Here is a 14,412-nt window from a genome sequence, read left to right as displayed (position 1 = left end):
AAAAAAAAACAAATTAAGGGGTTTTTTTTTTTTTTTTTTTTTTTTAGAGAAAGGAATGTAGTAAAAACGTTGAGTTTTTTTTTTTAGGGATGGACAGAGAAGGGGTTGGTCACCGCAAACATGATCAGAGATTTTTATAATGTTTCTACTTCAATCAATCCTCTAGCCAAGGTGGACAATTTGAACTCATTGGGAAATCTTTGAAAAACATCCCTTATTTATGAGTGTTTGCTGAGAATTCCCCTTCATAGTCTCAGCTCCTTTTAGCTCTCAAATGATAGAGCTTTTCTCTTGATACAGAACTTGGTTCTGAATGACTTCCATGATTCTGTTGGGAAAAAAAATAACTAAAACAAACCTCCCACCCCAACTACTATCTTTGTTTGGAAAAAATCTACTGCTTGAAATATGAACTAGGGTTCATTTTTAATGCCCTAAGCACATCCAATCAGAGAGAGTCTCAGTCCTTGACTGATGGACAGAAAAAGAGAATAGGCCCTCATCTCAGAAACGATAAATCTTCCCAACTATTTTCCACAGGGCTCTGACAAAGAATGTTCAAGAAGCCAGAGTACCAGACATTAGAAGTCGACTGATGCTTTCTGAAAATCAGCAAGAAGCGGAATGTAGCTTTCTATCAATCAGTAAGTCTGTAGTCAAACAGAAACCCTTCTTCAAGCAGTGGCCTATGACCTGTCTCATTACCTCTGTTGCACCATCAGCTGATTGGATCCCTAGTAGCTCTGATAATGGGTGCTTCTGACATATACTTAGTGATTTCAAATAACATTTTTGAGCCTGCTCACAAATGCCACTCCATATTCCAGGTCAAAGGTTGTCCTTTGAATCATCAAAGCTTTATTAAGAACTATTCAATCTAGTTTTGGCTTCCATTCTAAGGGTTGACTAGATACTGAAGATGAAATACAATAAAAGTGGAGATTCTCTTTCTCAATGGCTTTTCCAACATTGAATTTAAATATATATTATACATAATAAAATCTATACATTATATATACATTTAATGTATAATACATAAAAATTATAATATGTGATATACATATTAGCATTAATTTCTATTATTTCTAATATTCTAGCATTATTTCTAAAAGTAGCCTGGTGAGTTAAATGAATTTGGAACTCTCATAAAATTCAAATCCATTCTTTCTTTATGCAAACATTCACATTCATTCATTCACTCACTCATTCACCTAATATTACTGAGTGCTTAGTATGTGCCAATCCCCACAATAGGTGCTGGGGGTTAACAAGACATAGTCTCCATCCTAAAAGATTATAGCATAATGGAAGATACCGACAGACAGATGGATAATTACAACTCCCGGTAGTAAGTGCTCCAGGGAGATCTGTCCAAGTTGCTATGACAGGAGAGGAGGAGCAATTTCAATATCTACTCAGGAATAAAAGTCAGGAAATTGGGCAGAGTTAGATATAGCCAATACAGGGTAGGTTATTGTTTTATTTTTTAATTTCTTTAATAATGTTTTTAATTTATTTCTGAGAGAGAGAGAGAAAGAGAGAGAGAGATACAGCGTGAGCAGGGGAGGGTCAGAGAGAGAGGAAGACACAGAATCTGAAACAGGCTCCAAGCTCTGAGCTGGCTGTCAGCACAGAGCCCGACGTGGGGCTCAAACCCACAAACTGTGGGATCATTACCTGAGCCGAAGTCGAACGCTTAATCGAATGAGCCACCTAGGTGCCCCAGGTTATTGTTTTAAAAAAACAAAAACTCGCCTTAAAATGGCAGTCTGTGGATGGGGACCTATCCAAAAAAAAAAAAAAGCAAAGAATTTCTCATATAACTAAGAGTTTTAATTTAAGAGCTGTTTTTCTGAGATCATATACTTTTAACACCCTATTTTCTTATATCAAAGTGGGAGGACATATTAGCTGTTCTGCATTTATTATTGAAGGTCATGATCAAACAAAATACAAAGTTGGCAACCCTATGTTGGTTTCCAATTCTTCCTGAATATGTACTAAGCTGTGAAATTTAAAACATATATATAATATATACCTGTGTAATACATATAAATATATAGTAAGTTAGAAACATCCAATCCATATTATTTATAAATTATATGCACAATATAGAAATACATATATACAAGGTATATATATATGGGATCCTGTGATATAAAAGACACTGGAAATCAATTTTTGTCTGAAGATGCTTGATGGTCAAGGTGCAGTAACAGGAGGCTTGGTATCAAATGGCCTTTCCCCCTGGACACCCAGGAAGAGACCACTGAAGAAGAGGAGCCACTCACCACGCCTCGGTTGTTTTTCAGTTCTCCATGACAACACAGCACTCTTGAGCTGTCGATTAGAGAGTCTTTCTGGCCTTCTTCCAAGTAAAGAAGCCGTTCTTTATAATAGCGGCACTCAGATTCCCCAGTCTTGGTGTTGATTTCTGCCACGATTCCCTGAATGATGTTTATCTATGGAAACAAAGAAGAAAGTATGGGGGAAGTAAGCAAACCATCCACATCAGCAAGTCCCAGGGGCTTAGCCTAGAAGGTCACCAAGATAGACTTGCATCTAATTCTGGGATTCTGTTATCTAACTTGCTGTTTTGGGAAAAGGCAAAAATAAATAAATGCTTTTAATATATTGTGTCTACCATCTATACACGTACACATAGATATACTTATTCATACGTATATATTTGTATACAGATACAGATATTTGTTTATTAAATTGGTATTGATACATACTTTTATCTGAGAGGAAGAGATATAAGGTACAGTTTTCAATGTGCAGGACTCATAACTACTGAGCTCTATGTTGCACATTTCTTAAACCATGCTTACCATGTTGAAAACATAGGCATCTAAAACCTTCAGCCAAGGAGAGAAAACAAAGCAGAATGTAGTAGTCCCAAGAAGGGATCATCTTTGGGGATTTGAACCCAGCTTCAAGGTCTCTCCACAGGTACTCAATCTAACCTAAAAACAGTATTTGCAAATTGGGTGTGAAGAAATGGTTTGGATATCTTTTTAGTGATAAGCACAAATGATTTATAAAGGACAGAGAACTAGAAATGGAAAGAAAACACATCATGATGGGAACCGTTTGTCTCTATATTTACACTCACACCCATGCCTAAAGCACATGTGAATAAGTTAGGGGCAAAGGGTTTTCAGAGCAATGGTGGATACACTGTTGTTAATAGAGAATGAAACAAAACAAAGCAACAAGAGTACAGCACTCATATACACACAGTGGGCCTTTATTCTGATGTGTTGTTCTATCACATGAATAATATGTCTAAAAGTTAGAAAATGCTAAAAACAAAAGGAATAAGAAGTTAGTTGAGTAAAAACTCAATGACACCAACCAAAGGGAACATGATGACTTCTTCAGCAGGGTCCTCTGTCCTCTAATAGTGAAAAGACCACTATTTTTTAGTTTTCATTTAAATTCCAATTAGATAAGATACAGTGTAATATTAGGTTCAAGTGTACAATGTAGTGTTATTCAACACTGGCATACAGACCTGGTGCTCATCACAAGTGTCTTCCTTAATCCCCATCACCTATTCAACCTACCCCCACTCACCTCCCTTCTGGTAACCATTAGTCTGTTTTCTATAGTTAAGAGTCAGTTTCTTTGTCTGTCCGTCTGTCTCTCCCTCTCTCTCCCCTTTGCTAGTTTGTTTGGTTTCTTAGATTCCACATATGAGGAAATCACATGGTGTTTGTCTTTCTCAGACTTATTTCGTTTAGCATTATACTCTCTAGCTCCATCCATGTCATTGTAAATGGCAAGAGTTCATTCTTTTTTTGTGGCTGAGTAATAATATATTGTGTGTATGTATATGTATACCACATCTTCTGTATCCATTCATCAGTTGGTGGAACTTGCACTGTTTCCATATCGTGTCTATTATAGATAATGCAGCTTACTGTAAACACTGGGGTGTATGGATCCCTCTGAATTTGCATTTTGCATTCTTTGGGTAAATACCTAGTAATGCAATTGCTGGATTGTAGGGTAGTTCTGATTTTAACTTTTTGAGGAGGCTCCATACTGTTTTCCAGAGTGGAGGCAGCAATTTGCATTTCCACCAACAGCACAAGAGGGTTCCTCTTTCTCCACACCCTCACCAACACCTGTTGTTTCTTGTGTTGCTGATTTTAGCCATTCTGAGAGGTGTGAGGTGATATCTTATTGTAGTTTTGATTTGTATTTCTCTGGTGATCAGTGATGTTGAGCATATTTTCTTATGTCTGTTGGCCATATGGAAAAATGTCTATTATTATTTTCTGCCCATTTTTAATTGTATTATTCATCTTTTGGGTCTTGAGTTTTATAAGTTCTTTATATATTTTAGATACTAACCCTTTATCATATATGTCATTTGCAAATATCTTCTCCCATTCTGCAGGTTGCTTTTAGTTTTGTTGATTATTTCTTTCTCTGTACAGAAGCTTTTTATTTTGATGAAGTCCCAATATTTATTTTTGCTTTTGTTTCCCTCGCCTCAGGAGACATATGTAGAAAGAAGTTGCTACAGCCTATATCAAAGAGGTTACTGCCTGTGTTCTCCTCTAGGATTTTCATGATTTAGGTCTCACACGTAGGTCCTTAATCCACTTTGAGGGTTTTTTGTGTATGGTGTAAGAAAGGGTCCAGTTTCATTCTTTTGCATGTTGCTGTCCAGTTTTCTGAATACCATGTGTTGAACAGACTGTCTTTTTCCCATAAGATGTTCTTTCCTGTTTTGATGGAGGTTAGATCACCAAATAGTTGTGGGTTATTTCTGGGTTTTCATTCTGTTCCACTGATCTATATGCCTACTTTTATGCCAGTACGATACTGCTTTAATCACTATAGCTTTGTGATATAAACTTGAAGTCTGGAATTCTGATGCCTCCAGTTGTGCTTTTCTTTTTCAAGATTGCTTTGGCTATTTGGGATCTTTTATTGTTTCAAACAAATTTTAGGATTGTTTGTTCTAGCTTTGTGAAAAATGCTGGTGGTATTTTGATAAGGACTGCATTAAATGTACAGACTGTTTTGGGTAACATAGATATTTTAACAATATTTGTGTTTTCAATCCATGAGCATGGAATGTCTTCCATTTCTTTGTGTCATCCTCAATTTCTTTCATCAGTGTCTTGTAGTTTTCAGAATAGAGGTCTTTCGGGGCGCCTGGGTGGCTTAGTCGGTTAAGTGTCCGACTTTCGCTTAGGTCATGATCTCGCGGTTCGTGGGTTCGAGCCCCGCGTCGGGCTCTGTGCTGACTGCCAGCTCAGAGCCTGGAGCCTATTTCAGAGTCTGTGTCTCCCTCTCTCTCTGACCCTCCCCTGCTCACGCTCTCTCTCTCCTAGAAATAAAAAAAAAAAAAAGACAGTAAAGCTTAAAAAAAAAAAAAAGAATAGAGGTCTTTCATCTCTTTGGTTAGGTTTATTCCTAGGTATCTTATTATTTTTGGTGCAATTATAAATGGGGTTGATTCCTTAATTTCTCTTTCTGCTGTTTCATTACTGGTTTGTAGAAATGCAACCAATTTTTGTATGTTGATTTTGTATCCTGTGACTTCGGTGAATTTGTTTAGCAGTTCCAGCAGTGTTTTGGTGGAGTCTTGAATATTCTGTATAGAGTATCAAGTCATCTTTAATAGTGAAAGTTTTTCTTCTGCCTTGCAGACTTGGATGCCTTTTCTTAAAAAAAATTTTTTTTTAAATGTTTATTTACTTTTGAGGGTCAGAAATACAGAGCACGAGTTGGGAGGGGCAGTGAGGGAGACACAGAATTGGAAGCAGGCTCCAGGATCTGAGCTGTCAGCACAGAGCCCCATATAGGGCTTGAACCCACGAACTGTGAGATCATGACCTGAGCTGAAATCAGAGGCTTAGCCAACTGAGCCACCCAGGCACCCCAGATGCCTTTTCTTTCTTTTTGTTGTCTGACTGCTGTGGCTAAGACTTCTAGGACTATGTTAAATAACAATGGTGAGAGTGGACATTCCTGTCTTGATCTTGACCATAGAGGAAAAGTTCTGTTTTTCCCCATGGAGCATGATATTAGTTGTGGGTGTTTCATATATGGCCTTTATGGTTTTGAGGTATGTTCCCTCTAAACATACATTGTTGAAGGTTTTTATCAAGAATGGATGATGTACTTTGTCAAATGCTTTTTCCGCATCTACTGAAATGATCCTATGTTTCGAATCCTTTTTTATTAATATGGTATATCACACTGATTTATTTGTGAATACTGAACCACCCCTGCAGCCCAGGACTCGCGGTGGTATTAACAGGAAAGAACTTAACAGATGAAAAATGTTAATAAGGACTCTTCTTGGTCACATTTACTTACTTAATGGAAAAACAAACCACTCTCTGAAAAGCAAGTTTTTAAAAGAGGCCTTTACTCCATGAGAACTTACCACATCTTGTAATGTGTTAAGTTGGCAGTAAAATCTAAGTGTTAAGTGATTATTTTTCACATGCTAATGAAATGATACCTTCTGCCCAAAGCCAACTGGATAAAAACTTCTACCCAGTTATAACTTTGGCACTTCCATGCAAGTTTGACAGAAGATCTTACAGCTCTGAGCTGAAGTCTGTCCTATGAACAGATGCATAATCTGTATACTTCTTTAGCTATTATGAGTTTCAAAGCTCATTTATTTTTTCCTCTATTTCCCAAAGTTTGGTGGTAATACTACTTTGACAATAAAAAAAATTACATATCATTTTTAAAAAAACACAGGGTTTTTATATCATAAAATAATCTTTTTGGACTTTAAAGTCAACCTGATATTAAATATAAACCCTATGAAATTAATCTGAGTTTTTTTTAACATAAAACAATAAAGAGAACACTTTGGTCCACAAACTTTCTTTGTTTGTTTTTTCTCCTCTCTTGGTTTTCAAATATGACTGGTTATTGTTACTTTCAAAAACAACCAAAAAAAGAAATTTCAGGGGTGCCTGGCTCAGCTGGTTAAGGGTCCAATTCTGGATATCAGCTCAGATCATAATCTCAACAGTTCATGAGTTTGAGCCCTGCTTTGGGCTCTTCATTGACAGCATGGAACCTGCTAGGGATTTTCTCTCTGCCCCTCCCCTGCTTTTTCTTTCTCTTTCTGCCTCTCTAAGTAAATAAATAAACTTAAAAATTAAAAAAAAAAAAAAGAAATTTCATAACACATACTAAAGCTATGACTCCTCCTTCAAATTCAGTTAATGCTTGTTGAGTGTGTGTTCAGTGCAGAACTAGATGGCAGCATTCAAAGAAGTGAGACAGGGTCCTTGCCCTCAAGAAGCTTAAAAATTCATGAGAGGTATCTGACAAACTGTTTTATGTCTTCCTTAATCTTTTTTTCTTATTTAAGTAGGCATCATGCCCAGTGTGAAGCCCAATGTGGAGCCCAACAGGGGCCTGAACTCATGACCCCGAGACCAAGACCTGAGCTCAGACAGAGGGTCAGAGGTTCAACCAACAGAGTCATCTAGGCACCTGGTCTACCTTGATCTTTTACTTTACAACATTTTTAATATGTAGTGGAATCCATACTTTTCCCTTGTTTTTAAAGCAGTAGCACTAATTGCTGTGGCTCTTCTTAGAGTTTACTATTACTAGGTATACCTGGAATTAAATGGGTCTCCAGTCAATTTTCTGAGTTTCCTGCAAGTAACCAGGAAGCCAGAAAGATGACGTACTATAGGCATAAATACAAGTTCACTTCCTAATTTAACTCAGAAACTGAACAGCTGGCACATCACATGAACATTAATAAGCTCAAACACTGCAGTGGTTCCTGGGCAGCTATGACTACTGTCAAATGCTAGGTCCTTCTTTGGTGTTTGAAAAAAAAGAGACAAAACAATAGAATATATCACTGTTAATTCCACATTCTTTGTCGACATTATAATAGCACCTCTGGTTCTGCTTTAATTTATTAAAAATAATGTCTCTTAGTTATATCCACCTGTATACCATAAACATCTAATGTTTGCACTGGCTCTTTTTTTTTTTTTTTTTTTTTTGCACTGGCTCTTGAGAGGAATTTATTTTGCAGAATTGCAGCAAGGAATAAAGTTGAATATAGCAAGCAGACTGCATTGCCAATAGTCACAGTAGCTTTGCATTTAGGTTAAATTTATTGTTGCATCTCTCATCAGGGTTCAGGCTGAAGGGAAAGGACTGGTAAAGCAAGATGATGACAGGTATCTGGTGACAGAACAGGGGTTAAATCCACACAGCCTGTAATCGTCAGGCTCAAAGTGAAAGCTGAAAACCCTGTCTAGTTCCTTGAGCAGTAATATCATCTATTCATAGGCTTGTGACGTGAACCAGGAATAGCAGCCAGCACCTCAGGAACAGCAGGACTGTTCTCATTNGGGGAACAGTGGTAGGCAGAGGGAAGAGACGGTCTGCCAGATCAGGGTTTGGCTGAAATGATTCTCAGAATTTAAAATGTTAAACAACCAGACCTCTGGAATATCTGAATATCCGAAGTTCTATTTAAAAATGTTCTCTTTTGGGGAAAACGTTTATGAACCCTCCAAAACACTATGAAGAAATTCTTTTTTTTTTTTTTACTATGAAGAAATTCTAATAAAAATGCGGTAGTTTATACACTGCAGTAAAAGCAAGGCTTTTTTTTTTTAGACCTAATCAGGAGACTGGACACTTGATGTAGAAGCAATGTATTAAGAGTTCTCTGATCTTTCCCTTTTCAGAGATGGAAAATTTATTCAGGGAATCTGTAATTCAAGCTACATTGGTACTATGGGTTTTATGTTAATCAAGCATTCACAATGTACCCAAGAGTACACGGCTAAATATTTCTGCTCATCTGGGGTAATGCCCAGAGGAATTTGAAAAGACAACAAAACAAAACAAAACGCTGCTGTGCTTCCATTGTGTAAATGGGCATTAAGAAGACTTGCTTTGCAGATATTTTGAAATGCAGGTATTCCATTCCTCACACACAAATCTGCCTTAGTAACTAACTAGGTGTAGATTCAACTTTTAAAAATGACATCACTTTTTTTTTTTTTTGCACTAGGGAAACTGGTCCATCCTTTCATATTGCAAACAATCATATTCTAATCTGTTTTTAAACCTAAACTTTAGCTCACTTGGGTGATCTCAAAAACAGCATTATTCTTTCATGCTGCATATTAAAAAGAAGAAATCTTAAGAGTAAAGCTCAGAGCAAGTTCACGTGTTTCAAAAGAGTAATTATTTAAACTAGCTCGAGCTCCATGTTGTTTTCATTCCTGCAGACCACACACTTGCTGGGATGAAATATGGAGAGGAGGTAATGCTACTGTACTCTTCCCAGTAATAAAAACAGACATGATGAACTGACATGGGCTTCATGCCCAGCGCCTATGTCCCCCATCTATGCTGGACTGGGGACCTGGTCTGTGTGTGTCTGCCGTCAGTCAAGAGAGTCTTCACTATTCCTACAAGGAGGCACCTGGCCCAGCTTGGCACTGGTGAGGCCTCTCCACAAAGCCTGGTGGCCCCAGATAGCTTTCTGCAATTCTACAGGCAGGGGGGACTCAATGAAGCATCCAGGCTTTCAGCTCTGTGGTGTAGGATCATAAAGAAGTGGAAGAGACACAGGATTTGCAGTCCACACCAGCAGATTTCAGACACAAACCTCATCACTTGCTGGCTCTGGCTCTAGGCAGTTAGTTAAGCCCTCCAAGCCTCATCTGGAATATGGTCCTAACAGGGATAGCTATCTTATAGGTTATTATAAGGATTAAATGAGATACATAACCTACAAAGTGATTATATAAAGCTGATATACTAGATATTCAAGAAAAGTCAGCGGGTATTGCTCTAATTATTATTATTACTGTGACTACTACTTACTAAACCCCTCTCTGGGAGGAGATAGGCAGTTTGTTCAGCAGGTTTCACGGATTTCGATTTTCAAGTCATCTATGCATATTCTCTTTCTGTTCCATATTCAGTCAGGGAATGAGCCCTTTGATCTGGTCTCTAGGGCTCCATCCCCATGGCTCCTCCCAGAGCATGTTTCCATGACTGCATGCCTGGATCTCTGCAGCATCCTCTCAACTACCTGCCCCTAGTTCCTTCCTCTTCTGTCCCCCGTCCTGCAGACGAGACTAACGCATCTACATTTCCACAGCTGGTCAGTGATACAGCTGGAATGTGAACCTGGAATCCTAGCTACTTAGAAAACAAAAGAGAGGCACCTGGGTGGCTCAGGCGGTTAAGTGTCCAACTTCAGCTCAGGCCATGATCTCCCAGTTCCTCAGTTGGAGCCCCGCCTTGGGCTCTGCGATGACGGCTCAGAGCCTGGAGCCTGCTTCTGATTCTGTGTCTCCCTCTCTCTCTGTCCCTTCCCCACTCATGTTCTGTCTCTCTCTCTCAAAAATAAATAAACACTTTAAAAAATGAAAAAAAAAAAGAAAAAGACAAACAAATCACAAGAAAGGATTTCAAATAGAATTTGAAAATTCTAGAATTTCAAATTCTATTTGAAATCCTCATGGTAAGATCTGAACCCCCATCCTCAGCCTTCTCTCCTGCTGCTTCCTCAGAGTATCCTCTTCTCTGGGCCCAGTGACCCATAGTATTCCTCAGACATTACCTGTCCTGTCATTTCTCCAGATCTTTGCTAAGGCCCTGGCTCCCCCTGGCCTGCCGTTGCATCTGCCCTGTCCCACAGAGCACCCCAATCAGACCCAAGCTCTCCGGACAGAACACTCACCGTTTACAGTATTCTCATGATATGGACCCACTTTTTCCTAGTCTTCTCTTGCTACTAAGGAAGACTCTATCTCTCCTCATATTTAATGACCATTTGCTGGTGAGCAGGAGGTTGGACTAGGTCCCTCACTGCAATCATAGGCTGAGGAGAGCTGGATCTGAAATAGATGTCGACTTTACAAACAGGCTCAGGGGCTAAGGGAAGAGGCAACCCCCATTTGCTCACTATACAAAGACATTCAATTTAAAATCTCCAGGGGCACCTGGGTGGCTCAGTTAGTTGAGCAGCCGACTTTGGCTTAGATCATGATCTCACAGTTTATGGGTTCGAGCCCCACGTCAGGCTCTGTGCTGACAGCTAGCTCAGAGCCTGGAGCCTGCTTCAGATTTTGTATCTCCCTCTCTCTCTTACCCTCCCTTGCTCACGCTGCCTCTCTCTATCTCTCAGAAATAAATAAAAACATTAAAAAATTTTTTTTAAATCTCCAGAGATGTTAACCCTCACAACCATTGGAACAAACATTACAGTTTATTATTAATTGTAATTATAGATTAGAGAGGCACCTATACAGAAACAAGAACTTTTAGAAATCAAAGGGACCTTACAGGGTATTTCATGTAAACACTGCATTTTATAGGTTAGGAGACTGAAGCAGAGAGAGAAGTGACTTGCAAAATAAAAACATGGCTACTGGCAGCGCCACGCCTGGAAGCCAAGACTACTGGGTCCCATGTCCCCAGAGACCCTTCATTCACACACTCACCCAATCTCTTAGACACTATGGGAGAAAACAATAGGGAAAGAGAGAAAGAAACAGAGGAACTTACAGCCTCTTCCAGGTGCTGCTGATCTGGATTATCATTTGGTGTGTGCCTCAAGATTTCTCGAAGAAGCAGTGGGTATTTCACTAGACGGCTTCTTGGAATATCGAGAAAATTCCAGAGATCCAGCTTGCGGCTAAAGGGAGATTCTAAACATCGCTGTAGGAAATCCTGGACTCGGTGATCTTGTTTTTTGTGATCCAGCAGAGCCTTGGCAGCTACTTGATTGCTGCAGTAGCTGTCATAGGAGCTGAGACAAGGCAGCTAAGAAAGGAATGTCAACAGAAGGTTAGAGTGTGGAACTAATTGTGCTCCGAAGCTACGGGCTAGTATTACATGTGGGGACTGAACAAAACTGGTCTCCAGGCCTGGCCAACATTCCCTTATCTGCACGGCTGGAAGAGACAGACCAGTGGAATTTTCAATCAAGAATTTTTTTAAAAGTTTATTTATTTTGAGAGAGACAGGGCGTGCATGAGAAGAGAGGGAGAGAGAGAATCCTAAACTGGCTTTGCGCTGTCAGCACAGAACTGACTTGGGGCTCAAACTCATGAACCATGAGATTATGACCTGAGCTGAAATCAAGGGTTGGACTCTTAACTGACTGAGTTACTCAGCTGTCCCTAATAGAACTTTTAAAATAGCAGGGAATGAACAGTTTCTAGGCTTTGGCTTACTTGAGGGACATTATTTCCTTAGCTGCATGTTTACTTTATTGATTGTGAAGACCTCATCATAATTTGTTTGCGTTTCTGCCAATCTAAGCTAGAAACAAAAGAACCAGAATAACTGTATACACATACAGCTCAAAATTTTCCTGAACTTCCAAAAGTGTCTGGTGAGGGGAAAGCCTCCTATCTTTAAAAAACAAAATAAAGCACGATTTCTTTTAAAATTATTCATAAGAAATTCATCTAGAAGACCTAGTGGCATAAAAAGAAAGCAAAGTGTCAGACTCCACGGACCAGCCCTTTGCATGGCTTGGTGCAAGCATCTCTATATTAGTTTAAGGTTACCTGATTCCAAGGCGGACTAATTATGAAGAACTCCAGGAAGATAAAGCAAAAGTATAATTAGTAAAAAAATTAAATGCAAGAAGCAGCTAGAAAAATCTTTTAAATTAGATTCTTGGCTATGCCTAATGGTTAACATCACAATACCATGCAAAGAACAATTTAAGCTTAAAGCCTTCGGAACACTTCAACTCTTCTATCTTCCTTCCAGCAAAATACTAATTTCCCTGACATGTCCCATCACTCACATTGTGCAAACACAGAGTCAGAGACCCAGTGAAAGGGCTGTTCATCTCCCTTTTCCACTCCTCCCTGTTAGTGGCACCCAAGACTCACCATCCCAATGCACAGGCTGTCAGCTCCCAGAAAGGTACCAGAGGCAATAAAATACAGCTAACGGTCCCACTGTGTTTGCTTCTCTCCCTTGGACTAAGAAGCCACATTTACCACGACACCTGCCCTATGGAGGGATTCAGTGCAAGACAGTGGCAAGAGGGGCTTTAATATCTGCATCCTCAATATTTTGCGTTGGACCTACCATCCAGCAGACATTCAAAGTTTATATTCTGAATGAACAAATAAATGAATGCTTACTGGTTACTAGATTAGGTAATATTTGATGGTCTAGGAACATGGCTTAAAAATAAATTGTGACAGTATCTGAACAATGGGTCAAAGTATAAATATTCTGTTGCTTTTTTTATACCTCTTATTGAAATTATTTTCTCAGCAACTAAAACCACACAAAGATACCAAGGAAGTAATGTTTAAGTCCACTGTTGAGTTTAACATTCTTTGGCAAGGTCTACTTTCCTTACGCGTCATAAAAACAAAAAACAAAAACACACAAACCTTTATTTGTGTTAAAAAAGAGCTGAAGAAATCCTTTCCTCAACCTTATATTTGAAAGTAAATGATAATTGCTACTTACACACACACATACCCACCCCCCCCCAGATGTGGTATTGTGGCTTGTAATTTAGATTTTCAGAGTTAATTAAAAAGAGCTTCAGGCTCTCTTAATTTCATTTCCATTCCCTTGTCTTTTAAAAAGACCTGGAAATGCCGCATGTTTTCATTACAGAGAAACAAATCAGCAGTAACTGTCGGATGTAAACTAGTGAGGAGCTCCACACTGCTGCTCACCGTCCAGTGGGCCATTCCTCTCTGATCCTGCCACCCCTGCTGCCATGGCAACCCAATCCAGCTCGGGTCCTGTGTTCACACCTGACAGGGTGCTTATTTCCTGGGCATGACCTGAAAGGCTATCTGGTTCAGCTCACTGGCTAGAAAAGGCCACAAGTGATCTATAACTTGTTAGAGAATGAAGAATGTACACATTTTGCTTCCCAAATACATCCACATTCACTTATATAAATATCAAACACGAGAGGTGATAACACAGTGGTTAAGAGGGTAGACTGCAACCAGAGATAATTGTGTTTCAAAGCCTAACTTGGACAGGGGCACCTGGGTGGCTCAGTCGGTTAAGCATCCGACTTCAGCTCAGGTCATGATCTCACGGTCTGTGAGTTCAAGCCCCGTGTCAGGCTCTGTGCTGACAGCTTGCTCAGAACCTGGAGCCTGCTTTAGATTCTGTGTCTCCCTCTCTCTCTGCTCCTCCCCCATTCATGCCCTATCTCTCTCTGGCTCTCAAAAATAAATAAAAGTTAAAAAGAAAAAAAGCCTAACTTGGACAGTATCAGGTGACCCTTCTGAGCCTCAGCTGCCCTCCTTACAAAAGGCATATACTAATGTCCTCCTATTTCTTAATGAAATAAGGCAGATAAAAAGTATGTGAGCTTGGCTTCTGGTTAAGACTCATTAAGTACTCAGGGTACCT

The 14,412-nt window shown here is 39.3% G+C and overlaps 1 protein-coding gene across 4 annotated transcripts in view; it reads right to left on the bottom strand.

Annotated features, from left to right (window-relative positions):
- The window catches only part of ARHGEF3 (Rho guanine nucleotide exchange factor 3), a 301,504-nt gene that overhangs the window by 4,351 nt on the left and 282,741 nt on the right, over positions 1-14,412 (bottom strand). For all 4 annotated transcript variants that reach the window (XM_077776708.1, XM_077776710.1, XM_077776711.1 and 1 more), the window contains 2 exons: positions 11,563-11,820; positions 2,292-2,462 (listed from right to left, as the gene is read on the bottom strand). In XM_077776708.1, the coding sequence (XP_077632834.1) occupies positions 2,292-2,462; positions 11,563-11,820 (429 nt within the window). The remainder of the gene's footprint in view (positions 1-2,291; positions 2,463-11,562; positions 11,821-14,412) is intronic.

This window comes from Crocuta crocuta, unplaced genomic scaffold, assembly GCF_008692635.1.
Source record: "Crocuta crocuta isolate KB4526 unplaced genomic scaffold, BGI_CrCroc_1.0 scaffold87, whole genome shotgun sequence".
Classification (NCBI taxonomy): Eukaryota; Metazoa; Chordata; class Mammalia; order Carnivora; family Hyaenidae; genus Crocuta; species Crocuta crocuta.
Note: the sequence above shows the minus strand (reverse complement) of the source record. Positions and strands in the feature narration are given on the sequence as shown.